At 46.4% G+C, this 19,581-nt stretch overlaps 1 protein-coding gene across 4 annotated transcripts; it reads right to left on the bottom strand.

Annotated features, from left to right (window-relative positions):
• Nucleotides 1–402: 402 nt before the first annotated feature.
• On the bottom strand, nt 403–19,314 carry LOC131744525 (zinc finger protein 665-like). 4 transcript variants are annotated; one of them, XM_067018850.1, is made up of 6 exons: nt 19,234–19,314; nt 13,010–13,098; nt 11,718–11,844; nt 9,117–9,218; nt 1,530–5,988; nt 403–527 (listed from the first exon to the last, which is right to left on the bottom strand). In XM_067018850.1, exons 2-5 carry the CDS (start codon nt 13,040–13,042, stop codon nt 4,142–4,144), a joined length of 2,109 nt encoding a protein of 702 aa, XP_066874951.1. In that variant the 5' UTR covers nt 13,043–13,098; nt 19,234–19,314; the 3' UTR covers nt 403–527; nt 1,530–4,141. The 4 variants fall into 4 exon arrangements, with proteins under 4 accessions (XP_066874951.1, XP_066874952.1, XP_066874954.1 ...); XM_067018851.1 differs by having other exon boundaries at nt 3,891–5,988; nt 19,234–19,302; XM_067018852.1 differs by having other exon boundaries at nt 509–527; nt 3,700–5,988.
• Between the last annotated feature and the right edge of the window lie 267 nt (nt 19,315–19,581).

Below are 19,581 nucleotides of genomic sequence, written 5' to 3'. Positions count from 1 at the left end.
GAGGCAGGGGACACGGGTTCGTGCCCCGGTCCGGGAAGATCCCACATGCCGCAGAGCGGCTGGGCCCGTGAGCCATGGCCGCTGAGCCTGCGCGTCCGGAGCCTGTGCTCCGCCACAGGAGAGGCCACAACAGTGAGAGGCCCGCCTACCGGGAAAAAAAAAAAAAAAAAATTAGGTTCTCTTAGACTAAGAATTACTCTACGTCAGTATGTTAGTACAGGAGGGGTAAATCTCGAGAAGGGAGTGGACCAAGTGTGCTGAGAAATTTACATATATGGTGAAATATATTAGGATGAGTGATTTAAAGATGCTACACTGCTGGCTTTGAGGATGAAGGGGTCACAAGCCAAGGAATGCAGGTGGCCTCTAGGAACTGAAATTTTATACCATAAGCCATAAAAATGCAGAAGGAATAAAAATTTCCTTGTTAAAAAATCATAACAGTGCTAGAATAAAATATAGGAGAACTTTCTTCATAATCCTGGGAGGTAAGGCAGGTTTTTCTTAGTGTGAAGCTGGTCCAAGAACTATAAAAGAAAATACAGATAGAGTTGAATACCTAAAAAGTTTAAAATTTTGTATAGCAAAATACACCATAAACAAAACTGAAAGAGAAATAATAAACTGGCAGAAAATATTAGTAATGTATATACCAAATAGTATATGTAATACATAGACTTTCTCCTATAAATCAATACAAAAAGGCAGCCCAATTAAAAATGGGCAAAATATACAAATAAGCAATTTGAAGAAGGCAAAACATCAATAAAGGCATAAGAAGATCATTAATCTCCCTACCAACAGGACATTTTTCTTATTAGATGAGAAATGTTAAAAATGATAAAAGACAAATACCGAGTATTTGTGAAGGAAGTGGAGGAGAGAAATAGGCACTCATGTACACTTTCAGGAGTTTTGTAAATTGGGTCCTCCTTTTTTGGAGGATTATTTAGCAATAACTAGCAAAATTTTAAACATGGACATTCTGTGATCCCACAAGCTTACTTCTAGGAATTCATCTTATGGAGATAATTTGCACAGTGTCAAATAATATATGTCCAATGATGGAAAAGAAAATAAAACAACCCAAATGCCCATTAATAGAATTTGGTTAAATAAATTCAAGAAACTCTAGCATGAACTATTATGCAGCTGTTAAAAGTGGCAAATGATGATACATATATATATACATATATACATGTGTATATATTTTTGTACAATATGTACTATATATATTTTTTGGATTGATTGTAATGGGAAAATATTCATATTATATCAAGTGAAAAAAGTCACTTAAAATCACGTCTGTGATTATGCCATATAAATAATATTTTATGTACATATATATTTCATACCAACAGAAAGGGAGAAACAACAGAAAACAGTCTAGAATCTTTGAAAAGAGTTTAGAATCTTTGGAATGAAGATTTATAGAGAGCCATAGTGTTCTTCATTTTTGTGTTGTTTGAGTTATTCACAATAAACGAGTATTTCATCAACCATGAAGGAAGTCACAGAAGAATAAATACCTGAGCAAAGACTTTTAAACATGGTAACTACCAGTGATGATGTTGGTGAGATGCAGTCCCATCCACTGCCAATCAGATGCAGAAATTTCAGGAAGCCATTAGCTACGTGCACAAGGTCATTAAAATGTTCTCTCTTTGACCCCACAGACTCCCTGCCAGGATTCTACTTGGGAACTGGTCGGGTGCTCAGCCTAAGACTTCAGTAGAAGGGATGTTTATAAAGGTCAAAAACTGGAAGCAACCAAAGTATCCAACAGGGGACTGGCTACTACTAAACACAAACTATGCAAAGCCCCCAAACATCAGGTTGTTAAAGATTATTTAATGACGTGGGTATTTAATGATATTGGTAAATCATATTTAATGATAGGGGCCTGTGATATAAAGTTAACACAGAAGTATGCCAAACTGTATATTAACTATGTCCCAGATTTATTAAAGTGTTATAATACTGTGATTAAGTTTTTAAAATAGCAGAAGTATACCAAAATGTTACGTTATCTCTGGGTACCACTGGCCTTTGCGTAAAATCTTCCGGATTTCTTGGATCTTGTAAATTTTTTACAAAAAGCATGTATTGGTTTTTATAATAATAAACATTATTTTAAGAAGGAAATGTTATATGTGTTCAATCCCAATAGAAGTTCAGTGCATAGCTCCTGGAGCTTGACTACTTGAACTTGAGTTCAGGCTCCATGACCTCATAGCTGTGGGGCTTTGTCTACATCATCAGCATGCCTCGGTGTCCTCATCTGTGAAATGGGATAATACAGCCCTGAATACATGTGGTTGTTTGAAGAATGAAAGGAGTTCACATGTACCAAGGACTTAGCACAAAATTGGCACACAGTAAGTTACTGAAATCACTAGCCATTTTATATGTTTGACATGGGAAAACATTATATGATTGATGTTCAGTACTGGTTATAATGTAACAGAACTGTAGTCCTCACATCCCAGCACACTCCAGGGAGATCAGGTCCAGCCCCTTTAGAAAGCACTTTAACAATATGTTCCAGGAAACAAGAAAATGGTTAGAGTCTTGATTCTGTTATTCCCATTCTGGGAATTTGACTTAGAGAAATAATCCCCCCCAAAAGAGAGAGGAAGTTAGCATGGAAATGCTCATTATTACATGATTCATAATTGGGAAAATTGGTGAATAACCTGCATCAATCGGGGGCTTAGAGCAAAGTCTAAATGGGGGCATGGATTTATAGATTATTCTACGCCCACCAATGAAACATCATTAGCCCTGATAATGATGAGGATGGAGTTTATGTGGTGACAAAGGACAATGTCATGGTATAATGAGGGCAAAACAGAGAAGCCAAAATTGTTTCTGATTACAATTAAATAAAGTAACACTTATTTTGAAATGACATTCAGAAGGAAAGATGAAAAAACTCAAAACAACCTGACTTCTGAGAGTGGCCAAGTTGTAGGTGAGTATATAGCTTTTTGTTTTATGATCCAAAATTTTCAACATTAAAAAATTTGGATATGGAATACAGAGTGAAACGAAACCAGAAAGACATACACCCAAAAATGACTAGTGGGTCTCTCTGGCCTGTGGGATTATGGGGAATCGGTATTTTAGTTCATACTTCTCTACACTTTTCAAATTATCCTTTACAATAAGCTTATCTTATTCTACTTAAAAAATTTTCCTATTTTAAAAGTGTATGTATTATTTTTCTAATAGAAAATACTATGTTTCAAAAATATGAGGAAATAAAAACTTCCTTTTGGGCATGACTAAAATCAGAAAATGTCTAACAGGGCAATTACTTTGTAAAGCACAATTCCTGGAAGTGGAAAAGACAGAAACAATAGGACATAAAAAATGGCTGGAAATATGTGAAACATATTCCATGTTTAAGCCAACTGCAGATTTTTCAGTGAAATTTGTAGCTTAAAGTTTTTGTTTGTTTGTTTGTTTTTGCAGTACACGGGCCTCTCACTGTTGTGGCCTCTCCCATTGAGGAGCACAGGCTCCGGACGCGCAGGCTCAGCGGCCATGGCTCATGGGCCCAGCCTCTCCGCAGCATGTGGGATCTTCCCGGACCGGGGCACGAACCCGTGTCCCCTGCATCAGCAGGTGGACTCTCAACCACTGCGCCACCAGGGAAGCCCTGTAGCTTAAAGTTTTAAAGGAAACTAAAATCACCTGGCATTTATCTTTAGTTACATATATTTGTGACTTTTACTCTAACAGATGACTCTTTCCAGCTGTGTTTGTTTTTTCTTGAATTTCCAGGCTCCAATTTAACACATGATGAATAAATTTAAAAAGCTCAGAGAGACCTTATTAAAGATCCCAGATGAAGTTGCATCCTATGTAGACCACCTCATACCTACCACTATCCAGGGACGTTGTAGTTGAGAAATGGGGGGGAGAAGCTTAGATTTTAGTGGGGAGCTCTTTAAATGATCAGAAGCTGTCTCTGCTGGTGATAAACAGTGCCATCCTCCTTCTAGGAGGCAAAAAAGGAACCAACTCTCTCAATCCATAGTGTTACGGCTTCTCTCTGGGAAGAAGCTTCTACTGCTGATGAAGGCTGAATGGAACCCAGCAGCAGAATCACCAGTTTGTTTCATTCACAGGCTCTCTAGTCAGCATGAGTTCTCTGATGATCACTAAGCTGCATGTTCCAAGCAAAGGCTTTCTCAAAATTACCGCGGACGTGGCCGTCGTGCACAGTGTGAAGTCTCTGATGTTTGGCCAGGTGTGAACCCCAGCTGAAATCCTCTCCGCATTCTTTACATGCATAGCGCTTGCCACCCATATGAACTTTCTGGTGTTGAATGAGGTGTGAAATCTGGGCATAGGTTTTCCCACAGTTCTTACATTTGTAGGGCCTCTCTCCGGTATGAACCCTCTGATGCTGAATGAGGTGGATACTTTGATTGAAGGCTTTCCCGCATTCCTTACAGGTGTAGGGTTTCTCGCCAGTGTGAATCCTCTGATGTTGAGTTAGGGATGAGTTGTGACTGAATGTTTTCTCACACTCCTTACACTTATAGGGTTTCTCGCCCGTGTGGATCTTCTGATGCTCGATGAGATGGGCGCTCCGGCTGAAGGCTTTCGCACACTCACCACACTCATAAGGTTTCTCTCCGGTGTGAGTCCTCTGGTGTTGGATGAGGTGGGAAATCTGGGTGTAGGCTCTCCCGCAAACTGTACACTCATAGGGCTTCTCCCCGGTGTGAATTCTCTGGTGGCGCATAAGTGAGGAGTTCTGGCTGAAGGTTTTCCCGCATTCATTACACTTGTAGGGTTTCTCACCAGTGTGGATCGTTTGGTGTTGAGTAAAGGAGGAGGTGTGACTGAAAGCCTTTCCACACTCATTACATATATAGGGTTTCTCCCCCACGTGAACACTCTGGTGCCTCATGAGGTGGGAGATCTGCGTGTAAGCCTTCCCGCACTCATGACACTCATAGGGCTTCTCACCAGTATGAATTCTCTGATGCTGAGTCAGGGACGAACTGTGGCTGAAGGCTTTGCCACACTCGGGGCACTCGTAAGGTTTCTCTCCAGTGTGGACTCGCTGGTGCTGGGTCAGTGACGAGCTGTGGCTGAAGGTTTTCCCACACTCGTTACACTTGTAAGGTTTCTCACCAGTGTGGATTGTCTGGTGTTGAGTCAGGGAGGAGGTGTGACAGAAAGCCTTGCCACACTCACTGCATTTGTAGGGCTTCTCCCCCGTGTGGATTTTCTGGTGGCGGGTGAGGTGGGACACCTGGGAGTAGAACTTCCCACATTGGTTGCATTTATAGGGTTTCTCCCCAGTATGGCATCGCTGGTGTTTGATGAGGGAGGAGCTCTGGGTGAAGGCTTTCCCACATTCCTTGCATTTGTAGGGTTTCTCTCCAGTGTGGATCCTCTGATGCTCAGTGAGCGATGAGCTCTGGGTAAAGGTCTTGCCGCATTCGTTGCAGGCATAGGGCTTCTCTCCTGTGTGGATGATATGGTGCTGGATGAAATATGAGCTGTTACTGAATGCTTTCCCGCACTCATTACACTTGTAGGGCTTCTCTCCAGTGTGAATTCTCTGGTGTAGGACATAGTCCGAATGGTAAATGAAAGCTTTCCCACATTCCGTGCAGTTAAATGGTTTCCTTTGGTGTTTCAGGCTCTTTCTTGACCTGGTCCACTTCTGAGGATCCTCTCCCCCAGGCACCCTTTGCTTCCCAACGAAAGCTGAGGTCTGCCTGAAGTGTCTCAACTCGCCATGGGTGTTTTCCTCGGGAGTAGCAAACAACCACCTCAAACGCCTCTCCTGCTTTCCCTGGTCTTCCAGTTGACGGCCGCATGTCCAGGAGGCCCCCAACTTGGTGTCTCCAAGCATTGCCCTTAAAATGCCCTCCATCTTTCCCATTGGGGAAGCCACCTCTTCAGAAATACTCTTTTTTGGAAGTGTCTCCTGAGTAGTTTCAGAGCTTGTCTCCAAGTCTGAAAGAAATGGAAAATATGAACTTCATCTGTCCCAGGACAAAAGACGCTGGTTATTTAGATCTGGCATTGTAATCTTTTTTTTTTTTTTTTTTTTTTTTGTAGCGCGTGGCTTGTGGGATCTTAGTTCCCCAGCCAGGATTGGAACCCGTGTCCCCTGCAGTGGAAGCACAGGGTCCTAACCACTGGACCACCAGGGAATTCCCTGACATTGTAATCTTAAAAAGAAAGATTTCAAAGTTTATATTGCTAGTTCTAAATTCATGAGGTAGATAGATTCATGTTGTGACACGGAAGAATGGTCTCAGTATATTCTAAACATGCAAAAAAAATGAGTTGCAAAGCAGTTTACATGCACAGTGGTTTCTTAGCCATATGTGTAATACATTTTCACAAATCGATAAGAAAAAGAGAAACAATCTAATGAAATAGTGAAGAAGGAATGTGAATAGACATTTTGCAGAAGAAAAACAAGTGGCTGATAAATGAAATGATGATAAGTGAAAAAGATGCTCAACATCTGTAATAGTCTAAAAAGTCAAATTTCTCGGATACCATTTGACACTTTTTACATTGGAAAATATTAAAAATATCCAGTGTTGGCAAATGAGCATGGTAGAAGCATTCTCACACTCTATTGGTGGACATGTGCAGGGAAAGAGTTAACACGGAATGTCCACTGTATTCAGTTTTTATCTCTGTAACCATAGCAATGACCCTTAGCTAAGCTCTGAGAATTGAACTCCTGGTATTTTACATAATTACTGGTTAATGATCTTTTTCTGTGTGCTCAAGACCATGGGTCAAAATGTACTAGGCTGTCAGCATTGTCTACTGTATAATTCGTTGGGATTTTTTTAAAAATCAATATTTTCTTGGCCACGTGGTATGTGAGATTTTAGCTCCCCGAGCAGGGATTGAACCCATGCCCCTTGCATTGGAAGTGCGGAGTCTTAACCAGTGGACTGCCCAAGAAGTCCCAGCATTGTTTACTGTAAATGGAAGATGCATGATGCCCATCTGGTGCCTGATTTGGGGTCTTCACCACGGCTGGTCATGTAGCAGGTATGTACTAATGATATTGAGCATCTTTTCATATGCTTGCTGATCATTTGTGTGTCTTTGAAGAAACGGCTATTGAGATCTTTGGCCCATTTTTAACTGGATTATCTGTCTTTTTATTATTGAATTGTAAGAAGGATCAGTCCCTTATCAGACATATAATTTACAAAATTTTTCTTGCTTTCTGTGGGTTACCTTTTCATTTTCTTTATAGTGTCTTTTGAAGCACAAAAGTTTTAAATTTTGATGATTCCAATTTATTTTTTCTTTTCTTGCTTGTTTCTTTGATGTCATATCTAAGAAACCATTGCCTAATCCAGTGACAACAGGATTATTTTCAAAATCCCACAGAGCATTTAGTTGTTATGTCTCTGTTTGGGGTGATCCCACAACCAGCCACTAGTTTGGTGATTTTTCTGGAAGGATTTACATGACTCAACAACAAGTTGTATGCATAGCTAAAACTTCTTCCAGCAAAATATGTAACAAATATGTGTGTAGGTAAAGGCTAGAGAGATCATGTGCGGGCTTCCATGTCAGCCTCTCTCTGCAAGGGTCACTTGGATGTGCTTTTCTCTGCTGATGCGAACTTCGGAGACACATGGGAGAGGTCTTCACCCAGGGAAATCCACTTGAGTCTTAGAGTCCAGAGTTTTCTAATTCAGTCCCCAAAAGAAATTCAGTGAAGTGGGTACTATCAGTGTCCCCAGTCAATGTCCCCACTTGACAGATAAGCACCAAGAGCTTAAGTCACTTACCCACAGTCACACGGCCTGACAGTGGCAGAGCTGGGATTTGAAGTCCGAGAGTCTGGCTCCAGAGCCCACACTCTTAACTGCCACATGAACAAGTGCAGTAATAGCAGCTCAAGCAAGGAGCTGTGAAAGCACCGAGAAGGGGCAGGTCGCTCAGCCTGGAAGTCAGGGAATGCCTCCTAGAAGAGGTGACCTGTAGCCTTGAGGATCATGAAGGTGTCTGCCAGGCAGACAAAGCAGGGAAGGGTGTTCCAGGCAGAGGGAACAGCATGTGCACAAGCCCAAAGATGGGAACACACATTCAATTTCAGGGAGGAACAGGTACTTCAGGGAGTGAGGTCAGGGCGTGGGGTACCAACACGGGTGGATGGTGATGAGAGATGAGGCCAGAGACAGAGTGGGCTGGATCATGCAGGGCCTTGAGTGCCAGGTGTGTGGCTAGGACTCTGTCTCAGGGGCACTGGGGAGACACAGGAGGGCTATGAGCAGGGGAGGGATGGGATCTGGGGCTGTGTGTGAGATGAACCAGAAGACTGGAGGCTGGGAGGCCAGGGAGGAGGCTGGGGTGAGGGTCCAGGTGAGGGTCGCTGAGGGCTGAGCCAGGGCTGTTGGTGGGGGGTGGGAATGGGCAAAGAGAGGGGGCCGGAGGGACAAGACTGGGGCCTGATGGGCTATGGTGAGTGAGGGGGTAGGAGGGGGTAAGTACTGGCCCCACAACAGGATGGACGAGTGATGGAAAAAAGGATGCTTCAATTCCCTCCTCTGATGAGGTCACAGGCCAGTAGGGGCAGAAATCTGGCCTCTTCCTGTCCCCCCAACACGTCAGGCCAGATCCCACTTCTGGGTCTCTTACACAAGCGATTTCCAATAAATAATCATAACGATAACCATTGTAGCCTCTTCTTTTTTTTTTTGGCCACGTTGCACGGCTTGTGGGATCTTAGTTACCCGACCAGGGATTGAACCTGGGCCCACAGCAGTGAAAGCCCAGAGTCTGCCAGGGAACTCTCCATCGTAGCCTATTCTGAGCAGGGGGTTCTGAGTGCCCTCTGTATGTATTAACTCACTTATTCTTCCCAACCCCAGGTGCTATTATTGACCCCATTTTGCAGATGAGGAAATTGAGGCACAGAGGAGCTAAATGACTTGCCTGAAGGTCACACAGCCAGGAAGTGGTGGAGCTGGGATTTGAACCCAGCACCCACAGTGATGGCCTGTATGGTACACTCCCTCACTCTCGAAGGACGTTAGTGATCATGACAGACTGGAGGGTAGGAAGACAGCTCGCACCTGCTGGACATCCTCACCCACCTGAACAGGTAACTCGCCGGGCTTCTCTCGTCTCCATCCTGGGCTCTTCCCCTCGCTCCAGACGGCAGATCATGTCTGGTTTGGACCCAGGAAGCCCTGCCCCTGAAAAAAATGCGAGACTTGGCCATGGGTGCCGCAGTCACAGGGAGGCCTCAGGGGTGGGCCCCAAGCCCTGGGTCTGCAGGGGAGATGCATACATTGGACACCTAATGATTAGAAGATCTGCAAGACTTGTTTATTGAGTGCCTACTACATTCCAGAGAGAACCTGAGCCCTGACATCACTGTTTAAGGCTCCAGCTCTGTGTTCAAGTTGAGTGAAAAATACACATAGCATTTCAAAGACTTGATATGGAGAAAAAAGGAAACCATCTCACTAATAATTCATAGGTTGATTTTGATGTCAACATGTGCCTAAATGATCATATTTTGGCTAGGCTGGGTGCAACAAAACAGATTACTAAAATTCATCTCATCTGTTTCTTTTGACTTTTTCAGGCCTGCTGTCTTTTGAGATCACTAATTCTTCTCTTCCTGCAGTGGGGGGAACATTACACCCCCAGGAACCTCAGCATGTGGCCTGATTTGGAAAGAGGGGCTTTGCAGGTGTAAATGGTTAAGATGAGGTGCTACTGGATTCGGGTAGGCCCTAAATCCAATGACTGGTGTCCTTATAAGAAGAGGAGAGACACACAGACACATTTGGAGGGCAAAAGGCCAGGGGAAGATGGAGGCAAAGGGTACAGGGCAAAGAACGCCAAGAATGCCACAGAGTCTTCAGACGCTCGAGAAAGCCAGGAAGGACTCTCCCCAGGAGTCTTCAGAAGGAGCCCGGCCCCGCCTGCACCTTGATTTTGCGCTCCTGGCCTCCTGAACTGTGAGAGAATACATTTCTGCTGTTGTGAGCCCCCACGTTTGTGATAATTTGGTACAGCCGCCCTAGCAAACAAACATACTCCCTAATGATCATTCCTGTGAGCAAACCTGCTGAAAAATCGCTCCTCCCTTAAATGGAGAAGCGGGAGGAGGAAGAGGATGGAAGGGGATAACATTGAGGAGGGGGGCAGGGGCCAGGGCACATAAGGGTATGAAGGAGTGGGTACAGGCCATGCCCAGGACTGGTCTGGTGACTGGATGGGCGGAAGCTGTCCCTGAGATGCGGGAACCGGAGGAGGAGTGGGTCCAGAGGGATATGGGGAGCTCAGTGGGGACAGGGAGCATTGGGGCCTGGATCTCCCCAGGGAGGTATTGTGCAGGCCACCAGCTGCACAGATTGAAGCTCAGGGGACAGACTGAGGGGGCCTCATCTGTATGTGCAGGTTGCGCAGAAAAGGGTTTTAACACAGCAGGCTGACTTCTCTCCTTGGCAAGGCCTGCTTGCAAGGTTGCCCTTGCTGGCATCTGGGAACCTGGGTTTCAGGAGGGTTCCAGAACTCTCTAACTGATAAGAGGGGCTCCCTGTGCCTGAACTGTTTGTTCAAAACAATGTGGTTTCTCTCCTGGGCATATATCCAGAGAAAACGCTAATTCAAAAAGATCCACGCATACCCTACTATGTATAAAATAGATAACTAATGAGAATCTATTGTTTAGCACAGGGAACTCTACCCAGTGCTCTGTGGTGACCTAAACGGGAAGGAAATATAAAAAAGAGTAGATGTATGTATACGTGTAACTGATTCACTTTGCTGTACAGCAGAAACTAACACAACATTGTAAAGCAATTACACTCCAATAAAAATTTTCTTAAAAAAAGATGCACCCCTATGTGCACAGCAGCACTATTCACAATAGCCAAGACGTGGAAGCAACCTAAGTGTCCATCAATAGATGACTGGATAAAGAAGATGTGGTACATATATACAATGCAATACTACTCGGCCATAAAAAAGAATGAAATAATGCCGTCTGCAGCAACATGGATGGACCTAGAGTTTTTCATACTAAGCGAAGTAAGCCAGAAAGAGAAAGACAAATACTATATGATACTACTTATATGTGGAATCTAAAATATGACACAAATCAACGTATCTACGAAACAGAAACAGACTCACAGACATAGAGAACAGACTTGTGCTTGCCAAGGGGGAGGGGGTGGGGGAGGGACGGATTGAGAGTTTGGGATCAGCAGAGGCGAACTATTATATGTAGGATGGTTAAACAAGGTCCTACTGTATAGCACAGGGAAATATATTTAATAATATATTTATATCCTGTGACAAACCATAATGGAAAAGAATATGAAAAAGAATATATATGTATGTATACCTGAGTTACTTTGCTGTACAGAAGAAATTAACACCACATTGTAAATCAACTATACTTCAATAAATTTTTTTTAAAACAAGAAGAGGGCAGGGGCACAGGCTGAAGATTTTGTGGGACAGGCTGAGGACTTGGGGCCCTCGGGGATGCTGGGACTCTGGGAGAAGCCAGCGGAGAGACAGAGAGATGGACAGGGGCCGCCCAGGAGGGTCCGGTGAGAGGAGCAGAGAGGACCCCCCGTGGATGCCCACAGTTAAGCAGTGGGTGGGCATGGAGGACATGAGGGCTGAAGGGGGCATCCTGCCCCTTCCTGGGAGGGCAGGGGGCAGGGCCTCACCCAGCGAGAGAAGGTTCTGGTAGTTCTCCAGCATCACATCCCGATACAGCTCCCTCTGGCCAGGCCCCAGCTGGCCCCACTCCTCCAGGGTGAAGTCCACAGCCACGTCTTTGAAGGTCACCGATTCCTGCAAGGGCCAATTTTATATCATGGACAGGCCTGTCTTTCCAGAACTCTGGGGTGGGATAGGTCATGGGTCAAGAGCCTACCACTTGTTCCCTGCGCCGGAACGTTCTGACTTGGCAGATTTGGGACGACGGAATTAAACCGGCCCATGGGAATGTAAAAAGTCTAGGTAGGGCAGCCGTTAGCCCACAGGCACCTTGGTAGAAAGTAGAACAAGGACCCCGCCGCATTCACATGACTCTTTACTGGCATCTGTTGGAAAATTGTTATAATACACCAATTATGTCTAGCATGTGACAGTTGACTGCCATCTGCGTGTAAATTGCTATAATCAATATACCCATGTAGGAGGTAGAAGATGCAAATCATGCCTGAGATGAGGCACCCTTGTGCAGTACGTAACCTACACACCTGTACATGGCAACCCTGAGAAACACTTTTAAAAAACTACTGGACTTCCCTGGTGGTCCAGCGGTTAAGACTCCGCTTTTCCAGTGCAGGGGGCCACAAGTTCAATCCCTAGTTGGGGAAGTTCTGCACGCTGTGCGGCGCGGCCAAAAAAACCCCAAACTACCAAGTCATTGTATGTCGGAGCTACTCCTAAGTCGCACTCCATCCCAGACTCCAACTCTGATCCCAACCCCAACTCCTAATTCCAAGAATACGGCTCAGGATGAAGCAAAATCATCCACTGCCCACTTCACCTGGTAACCAAAAGGCTGCTGGGCGTTAGACGATTGTTTTTGTTTTGTTTTGTTTTGTTTTTGTGGTACGCGGGCCTCTCACTGTTGTGGCCTCTCCCGTTGCAGAGCACAGGCTATGGATGCGCAGGCTCAGCGGCCACGGCTCACAGGCCCAGCCGCTCCGCGGCACGTGGGATCCTCCCGGACCGGGGCACGAACCCGCGTCCCCTGCATCGGCAGGCGGACTCCCAACCACTGAGCCACCAGGGAAGCCCAGACGATTGGTTTTTAGACCGTGTCATAATGTCCCATCTCAGAGCATCCTGCCCCCAGACCCCGCACTTCCCAGTCCCAGAGAAACTCCCATCACCGCATCTCTCCCAGTATTGGGAGGGGCAGAAGATCTTGAGGGTACAGGCAGAGACGGGGAAAGCCGTCTGGGGTCCACAAAGTCATCTCGGGGAAGAAGGAGCCCAGACTCACCTGGCCCTTGCCCGTCAGGGTCCTGATGGCCATTGCTGGGTCCCAGGCATGCACCTCCAGAAGAAAGGACCAGGCCTAAGTCTGCAAAGCTACAGGAGGAAGATGGAGCAGAGAGAGGGGGTCAGTTCTGGCCTAGACAGACAGACACTTTGTCAAAGATGCCTCATGACAGAGGGGCCCCTGGTCTCCTGAGAGCCAAAGCAAAGGCTCAGGACAGGGTGCCTGAGGCCCCCGTTCTTTTTTATATATATATAAATTTATTTTATTTTATTTATTTTTGGCTGCACTGGGTCTTTGTTGCTGTGCGCGGGCTTTTATCTAGTTGTGGAGAGCAGGGGCTACTCTTCGTTGCGGTGAGCGGGCTTCTCATTGCGGTGGCTTCTTTTGTTGAGGAGCACAGGCTCTAGGTGCGTGGGCTTTGGTAGTTGAGGCATGCAGGCTCAGTAGTTGTGGCTCGCGGCCTCCAGAGCGCAGGCTCAGCAGTTGTGGTGCGTGGGGTTCGTTGCTCCACGGCATGTGGGATCTTCCCGGACCAGGGCTCGAACCCATGTCCCCCGCGTTGGCAGGGCGATTCTTAACCACCGTGCCACCAGGCAATTCCCGAGGCCCCCATTCTGTAGCGATCACCACTAACAATCAAGGGGTTCAGCTCACTGCACCCAAACAGCAGCTCTCAGAGAAGTAACTACAGTTATCCCCAGATGAGGAAATCCAAGCACAGGAGGCCGCAGCCATTGCTCAAGGCCATAGAGACGTCAAGTGTCAGAGTGAGATGCAAACCCAGAAGTCTGCCCCCAGAGCCAACCCCTCCTTTTTTTTCTTATAATTTTAATTTATTTTTAAAAATTTTAATTTTTAAAAATAATTTTAATTTTATTGGAGTAGAGCTGATTTGCAATGTTGTGTCAGTTTCAGGTGTACAGCAAAGTGAATCAGTTACACATATACATATATTCATTCTTTTTTAGATTTTCTCGTATAGGTCATTACAGAATATTGAGTAGAGTTCCCTGTACTATACAGTAGGTCCTTGTTGGCTATCTATCTTATATACGGTACTGTCTTATAATTTTTAAGTTGCGGTAAAACACAGAAAATATACCATTTTAACCATTTGAATACGTACAATTCAGTGGCATTTAATACAGTCACAACGGCACGCAACCATCACTGCTATCTAGTTGCAGGACATTTTCATCATCGCCCTAAAAGGAAACCTTGTACTTAATCAGTCACCCCTGAATCTCCCTCCCCCCATGCCAGACCCCCCCCCCATAACCACTAGCCTTTCTGTCTCAATGGATGTGCCTATTCTGGACATTTCCTATCAGTGGAACCACACCATATGCGACATTTTGTGTCTGGCTTCTTTCATTCAGCACAATATGTTCAGGGTCACCCGTGCTACAGCATGTAATCCGTGTCTCACTCCTTTTTATGGCTGAATAATATTCCATTGTGTGGATGGACCACATTTTGCAGAGCTCCTCTGTCTGTCCTAAAATCCAAGCCGTGTCCAGGGACCCTGGAATCCTGCTTAAGATGTCATTGAAAGAAGGATTCCAGCTGTTGAGACGAAGCTGAAGAATCCTTTACAAAGAGCAGCTGGTGCTCAGACTGTGGTCGCCCCCATTCATTCGTCAAACATGCTCTGTGCTCCATGTGAGTGACAGGCTCCATTTGGGGTTCTGAGGGCAGAGAGACGACTGAGATGTGATCCTGCCCTCGAGGGACTTCCTGCCTGTGAGGGAGACACGCATGGACATAGACCAGGTGGTGGGCTGAATAATGGTCCCCAAAGATATCTCCCTGGGATGAACTTTTTTAAAAAATTAATTAATTTAAAAATTTCTGGCTGCTGTTGGGTCTTCTTTGCTGCACGCAGGCTTTCTCTAGTTGCGGTGACGGGGGGGGGGGGGGCTACTCTTTGTTGTGTGCGCAGGCTTCTCATTGCGGTGGCTTCTCTTGTTGTGGAGCACGGGTTCTAACCGTGCAGGCTCAGTAGTTGGGGCTCGCGGGCTCTAGAGCACAGGCTCAGTAGTTGTGACGCTGGGCTTAGCTGCTCCGCGGCATGTGGGATCTTCCCGGACCAGGGCTCGAACCCGTGGCCCCTGCATTAGCGGGCGAATTCTTAACCACTGCGCCACTAGGGAAGGCCTGGGATGAACTTTTTTTTTTTTTTTTTAATTTTATTTTATTTTTTTGCGGTACGCGGGCCTCTCACTGTTGTGGCCTCTCCCGTCGCGGAGCACAGGCTCCAGACGCACAGGCGCAGCGGCCACGGCTCACGGGCCCAGCCGCTCCGCGGCACGTGGGATCTTCCCGGACCGGGGCACGAACCCGCGTCCCCTGCATCGGCAGGTGGACTCTCAACCACTGCGCCATCAGGGAAGCCCTGGGATGAACTTTTGATGTGATTAAGTTAAGAATCTTTTTTTATTTCCTTTTTGGGGGCGGTGGTGAGTTCCTGAATGCAGCCAGCCTCTCCTGGCTCAGAGCAGAGTGGGCTGTGTGCAGACCACACCCACTTGGAATATTTGTAACAGGGCCAGGCTGTGAGCTCAGAGCCCCACCCAGCAAGTTCTTAGAAAAACCAAGTTAAATATGTGAGCTTTCCACAGGCTGCCTGGAGGGATTGATGTTTGTGGGCTCTGGAAAGCCCCATACGCTGCAAGGTAGATTAAAAAACACTAGGTTTGAGTCTTTGGGCAGGACTTAACCCCAGCCTGGAGCAATGCCTCTCAAGTTAAGAATCTTGAGATGGGAAGATGATCCTGGATTATCTGGGTGGACTCTAAATGCCATGACAAGTGTCCTTATAAGAGGGAGGCAGAGGGAGATCTGACACGGAGGAGAAGCCCATGGGACAGAAGTAAAGAGGAGCAAAGTCAGAGAGACAAGGCACTATGCCTCTGGCTTTGAAGCTGAAGGAAGGGGCCACGAGCCAAGGGATGCAAGCAGCCTCTAGAAGCTCCTAAAGGCCAGGAAACGGATTCTCCCCTAGAGCCTCTGAAGGAAGCATGGCTCTGTTGACACCTTGATTCCTGCCCAGTGAAAACCAGTTCAGACTTCTGGCCTCCGGAACTGTAAGAGAATACTACATCTGTGTTGTTTGAAGCCACTAAGTTTCTGGTAATTTGTTAGAGCAGAAATGGGAAACGAACACGGTCCAGAAATACAGACTCAGAGCCTCACGTGCTGCCAGGCAAACAGCTGCACGTACACCCAGCTACACAGGAACGCACCCACCTGAGGGCTGAAACCAGCGGGTGAAATTTTGATGAGGAACAGAGGCTTAACCACGTCCTCATGAGTCACTCACTACGGTAGTGCCCCCTTATCCGCGGCTTCGTTTTCCACGGTTTCAGTTACCTGAGGTCAACTGTGGTCCAAAAACACTGAATGGAAAGTTCCAGAAAGAAACAATTCACAAGTTTTAAATCACACACCATTCTGAGTATCGTGATAAAATCTCGCGCCGTCCCGCTCTATCCCACCCGGGCATGAATCGTTCCCTTGTCCAGCGTATCCTGCCCCAAAGTCACTTAGCAGTTGTCTCGATGGACTGTCGCGGTATCACAGTGCTTGTGTTCAAGTAACCCTCATTTTACTTAGTAATGGCCCCAAAGTGCAAGAGTAGTGATGCCGGTAATTCGAATATGCCAAAGAGAAGCGGTAAAGTGCTTCCTTTAAGTGAAAAGGTAAAAGATCTCAATAAAGAAAGAAAAAAAAATCAGACTTCCCTGGTGGTGCAGTGGTCAAGAATCTGTCTGCCGGGACTTCCCTGGTGGCACAGTGGTTAAGAATCCGCCTGCCAATGCAGAGGACACGGGTTCGAGCCCTGGTCCGGGAAGATCCCACGTGCCGCGGAGCAACTGAGCCCGTGCGCCACAACTACTGAGCCGGACCTCTAGAGCCCATGTTCCATAACAAGAGAAGCCACCGCACCACAATGAAGAGTAGCCCCCACTCGCCACAACTAGAGAAAGCCTGCGCACAGCAACGAAGACCCAACACAGCCAAAAATAAATAAAATTTAAAAAACAAAAGGAAAAAAAACATATGCTGAGGTTCCTAAGATCTACGGTAAGAATGAATCTTCTATCTGTGAAATTGTGACGAAAGAAAAAGAAATTCAGGACTTTGCTGGCGGTCCAGTGGTTAGGACTCAGCGCTTTCACTGCCATGGCCCCGGGTCCAATCCCAGGTCGGGGAAGATCCCACAAGCCACGTGGCCCCAAAACCAAAAACCCCCCAACAAACTGCAAAAGTTACAGCCACAGCGCATAAGCATAAGTGCTTTACAGAAGAGGCATTAAATTTGTACAATGAGATTTTTTGAGAGAGTCCACATTCACAAAACTTTTATTACTGTATATTCTTAAAATTGTTCTATTTTATGATTAGTTATTATTGTTAATCTCTTACTGTGCCTAATTTGTAGATGAAATTTTATCATAGGTATGAATATTTAGAAAAACACAGTGTGAAAATTAATAGAGGCGAACCTCATTTAAAGTGGAGTTGGGGGACATCCCTGGCGTTCCAGTGGTTAAGACTCCATGCTTCCAATGCAGGGGGTGCGGGTTCGATCCCTGTTCAGGGAAGTAAGCTCCCATATGCCGTGTAGCGCAGCCCCAAATTAAATTAAATTAGATTAGATTAGATTATTTAAAAAGTGGAGTTGGGAGGCTAGGAAGGGGAGTTCTCAAGCAGCACCACTCCACATCCATCACAGGCCCTAATGGAAGAAGCTTCAGCAGGAAAGAACCATCTCTTATAGGCCCCAACCAGAAAAGATGTACGTCGCATCCCCTATAAGAAATCAACTACCGCAGCAACTAGGCCAATGGGAAACCGTCCCCACTCTGAATTCTCACTTTTCTCCAATGGACTCTCATTCAAAAGAACTCCTCTCAATTTCCTGGGGTTTTTTTCTCTATAAGATAAAGTTCCTCTCTTGTTTGTTGGACTTCCTAAGGCTTTTGCTATAGCCTGCTTGTCCCGAATTGCAATTCTTTGCTATTCCTGAATAAGCCCATTTTGCTGGTAAAATAACCCGCTGCGTTATTCTTTAGGTTAACAACAGTATATAGAGGGTTCAGTACTATCCAAGATTTCAGCCATCCACTGGGGGTCTTGGAATGCACCCTCCGAGGATAACGGGATCTACTGTAATTACAAAATGAAGAGGGTAACTTTTTACAGTGGAGAAACTTCGCAGATGCCACCTTAGCCAAGTGATCGAGGCCAATGTGACCCGTGATGGGCAAGCGGACATCACAGGCTCCTGTTCGGTTAAGGACACAGCATCACTCGCAAGGTATTCCTGCCAAAAGCATGTAGCCTAAATCTAATCACAAGGGAACAACCAACACATCCAAACTGAGGGACATTCTAGAAGTACAAGGTCTGCAATCTTCAGAATTGCTAAGATCATGAAGGCCAAAGAAAGACTGAACAACTGTTCCAGGTTAACGGAGACTAAAGTGACGACGATGAATGCAGTGCGTGACACGGGACTTTCTTTTGCCATTAAGGACAACATTATCGGGACAATTAGAAAAATCTGAAAAAGGCCTGCAGCTTAGCTAATCAATAGTATTGTATGGATGTTCATTTCCTGATGTGAGCATAGTGCAATGGGTTTGGAAGAAAATGACTGTTTTTAGGAAAAACACAGAGACTTCTGGAGGCTGGGGGCACGCAGAGGCCCAGAGAGAAGGGGACAGACACAGAGAAAGAGAAGCAGAAACCCAGGGAGAGAGAGAGAGGCAGATGTGGGTTGGGGTGGTGGTGGTGGGAGATTAGAGAGAGGAGATGAGACCCAGATAGAGGGGCTAGGGCTTTCGGGTCAGACATCCCCGGGTTCACACCATGTCGACAACTCATCGGCATTGTGATCTGGAAGAAGCCATGGAATCTCCCTTGACTGTTTCTCCTTCACCTGCTAAGTGAGGAAAAGGTACATTCTCCCTCCTGGGAAATGGCCGCAGGTCCGCACTCGGCTAGACTCCTGGAAAACAGCGGGCGCTCAATTCCTGTGCGCTGAGTCGATGGCAGCGGGGTTCTGGGGCAGCCTCACGAGTGACAGGAGGGGGCGGGGGGCCGCCCACAGTGCCCTTCCCCTCCCACCCAGGCAGACTCGGCCCGCCTCCTGCGCGCCAGCCTCTGTCAGCCCACACCCACCGGCAGCCTCTCGGGTCCGCCAGTTCGGAACTCACCTGTGCGCCCCCGCGGGTTGTGCACGGCGGCGGCTACGCCTTCACGCCCTCCTTCGGGCCCCGGAAAGCGCCTGCGCGGTCGCTGTCTCGGAACCTCAAGTCCTGGTACTTTAAACTGCGCTCCGCAGCTGGACTGCATTTCCCAGAAAACACTGCGGCTCACGCTCCTCTAGGCCTAAGGTCTCTGAGGGCAGGGGAATGCTGGGAAATGGAGTCCACGACTAGAACGTGGGGCGGGAGAAAGAATGCTGTAAACAGCTACTTTGCAGCTGGCCGAAACATGGTATTTGGCAACTGTATGGCTGTATTGGCACCGTGAATATTTCCACTATAGCCAGAGTTTTTCAC

The sequence above is a fragment of the Kogia breviceps genome, chromosome 18 (genome assembly GCF_026419965.1).
Source record: "Kogia breviceps isolate mKogBre1 chromosome 18, mKogBre1 haplotype 1, whole genome shotgun sequence".
Lineage (NCBI taxonomy): Eukaryota > Metazoa > Chordata > Mammalia > Artiodactyla > Physeteridae > Kogia > Kogia breviceps.
Note: the sequence above shows the minus strand (reverse complement) of the source record. Positions and strands in the feature narration are given on the sequence as shown.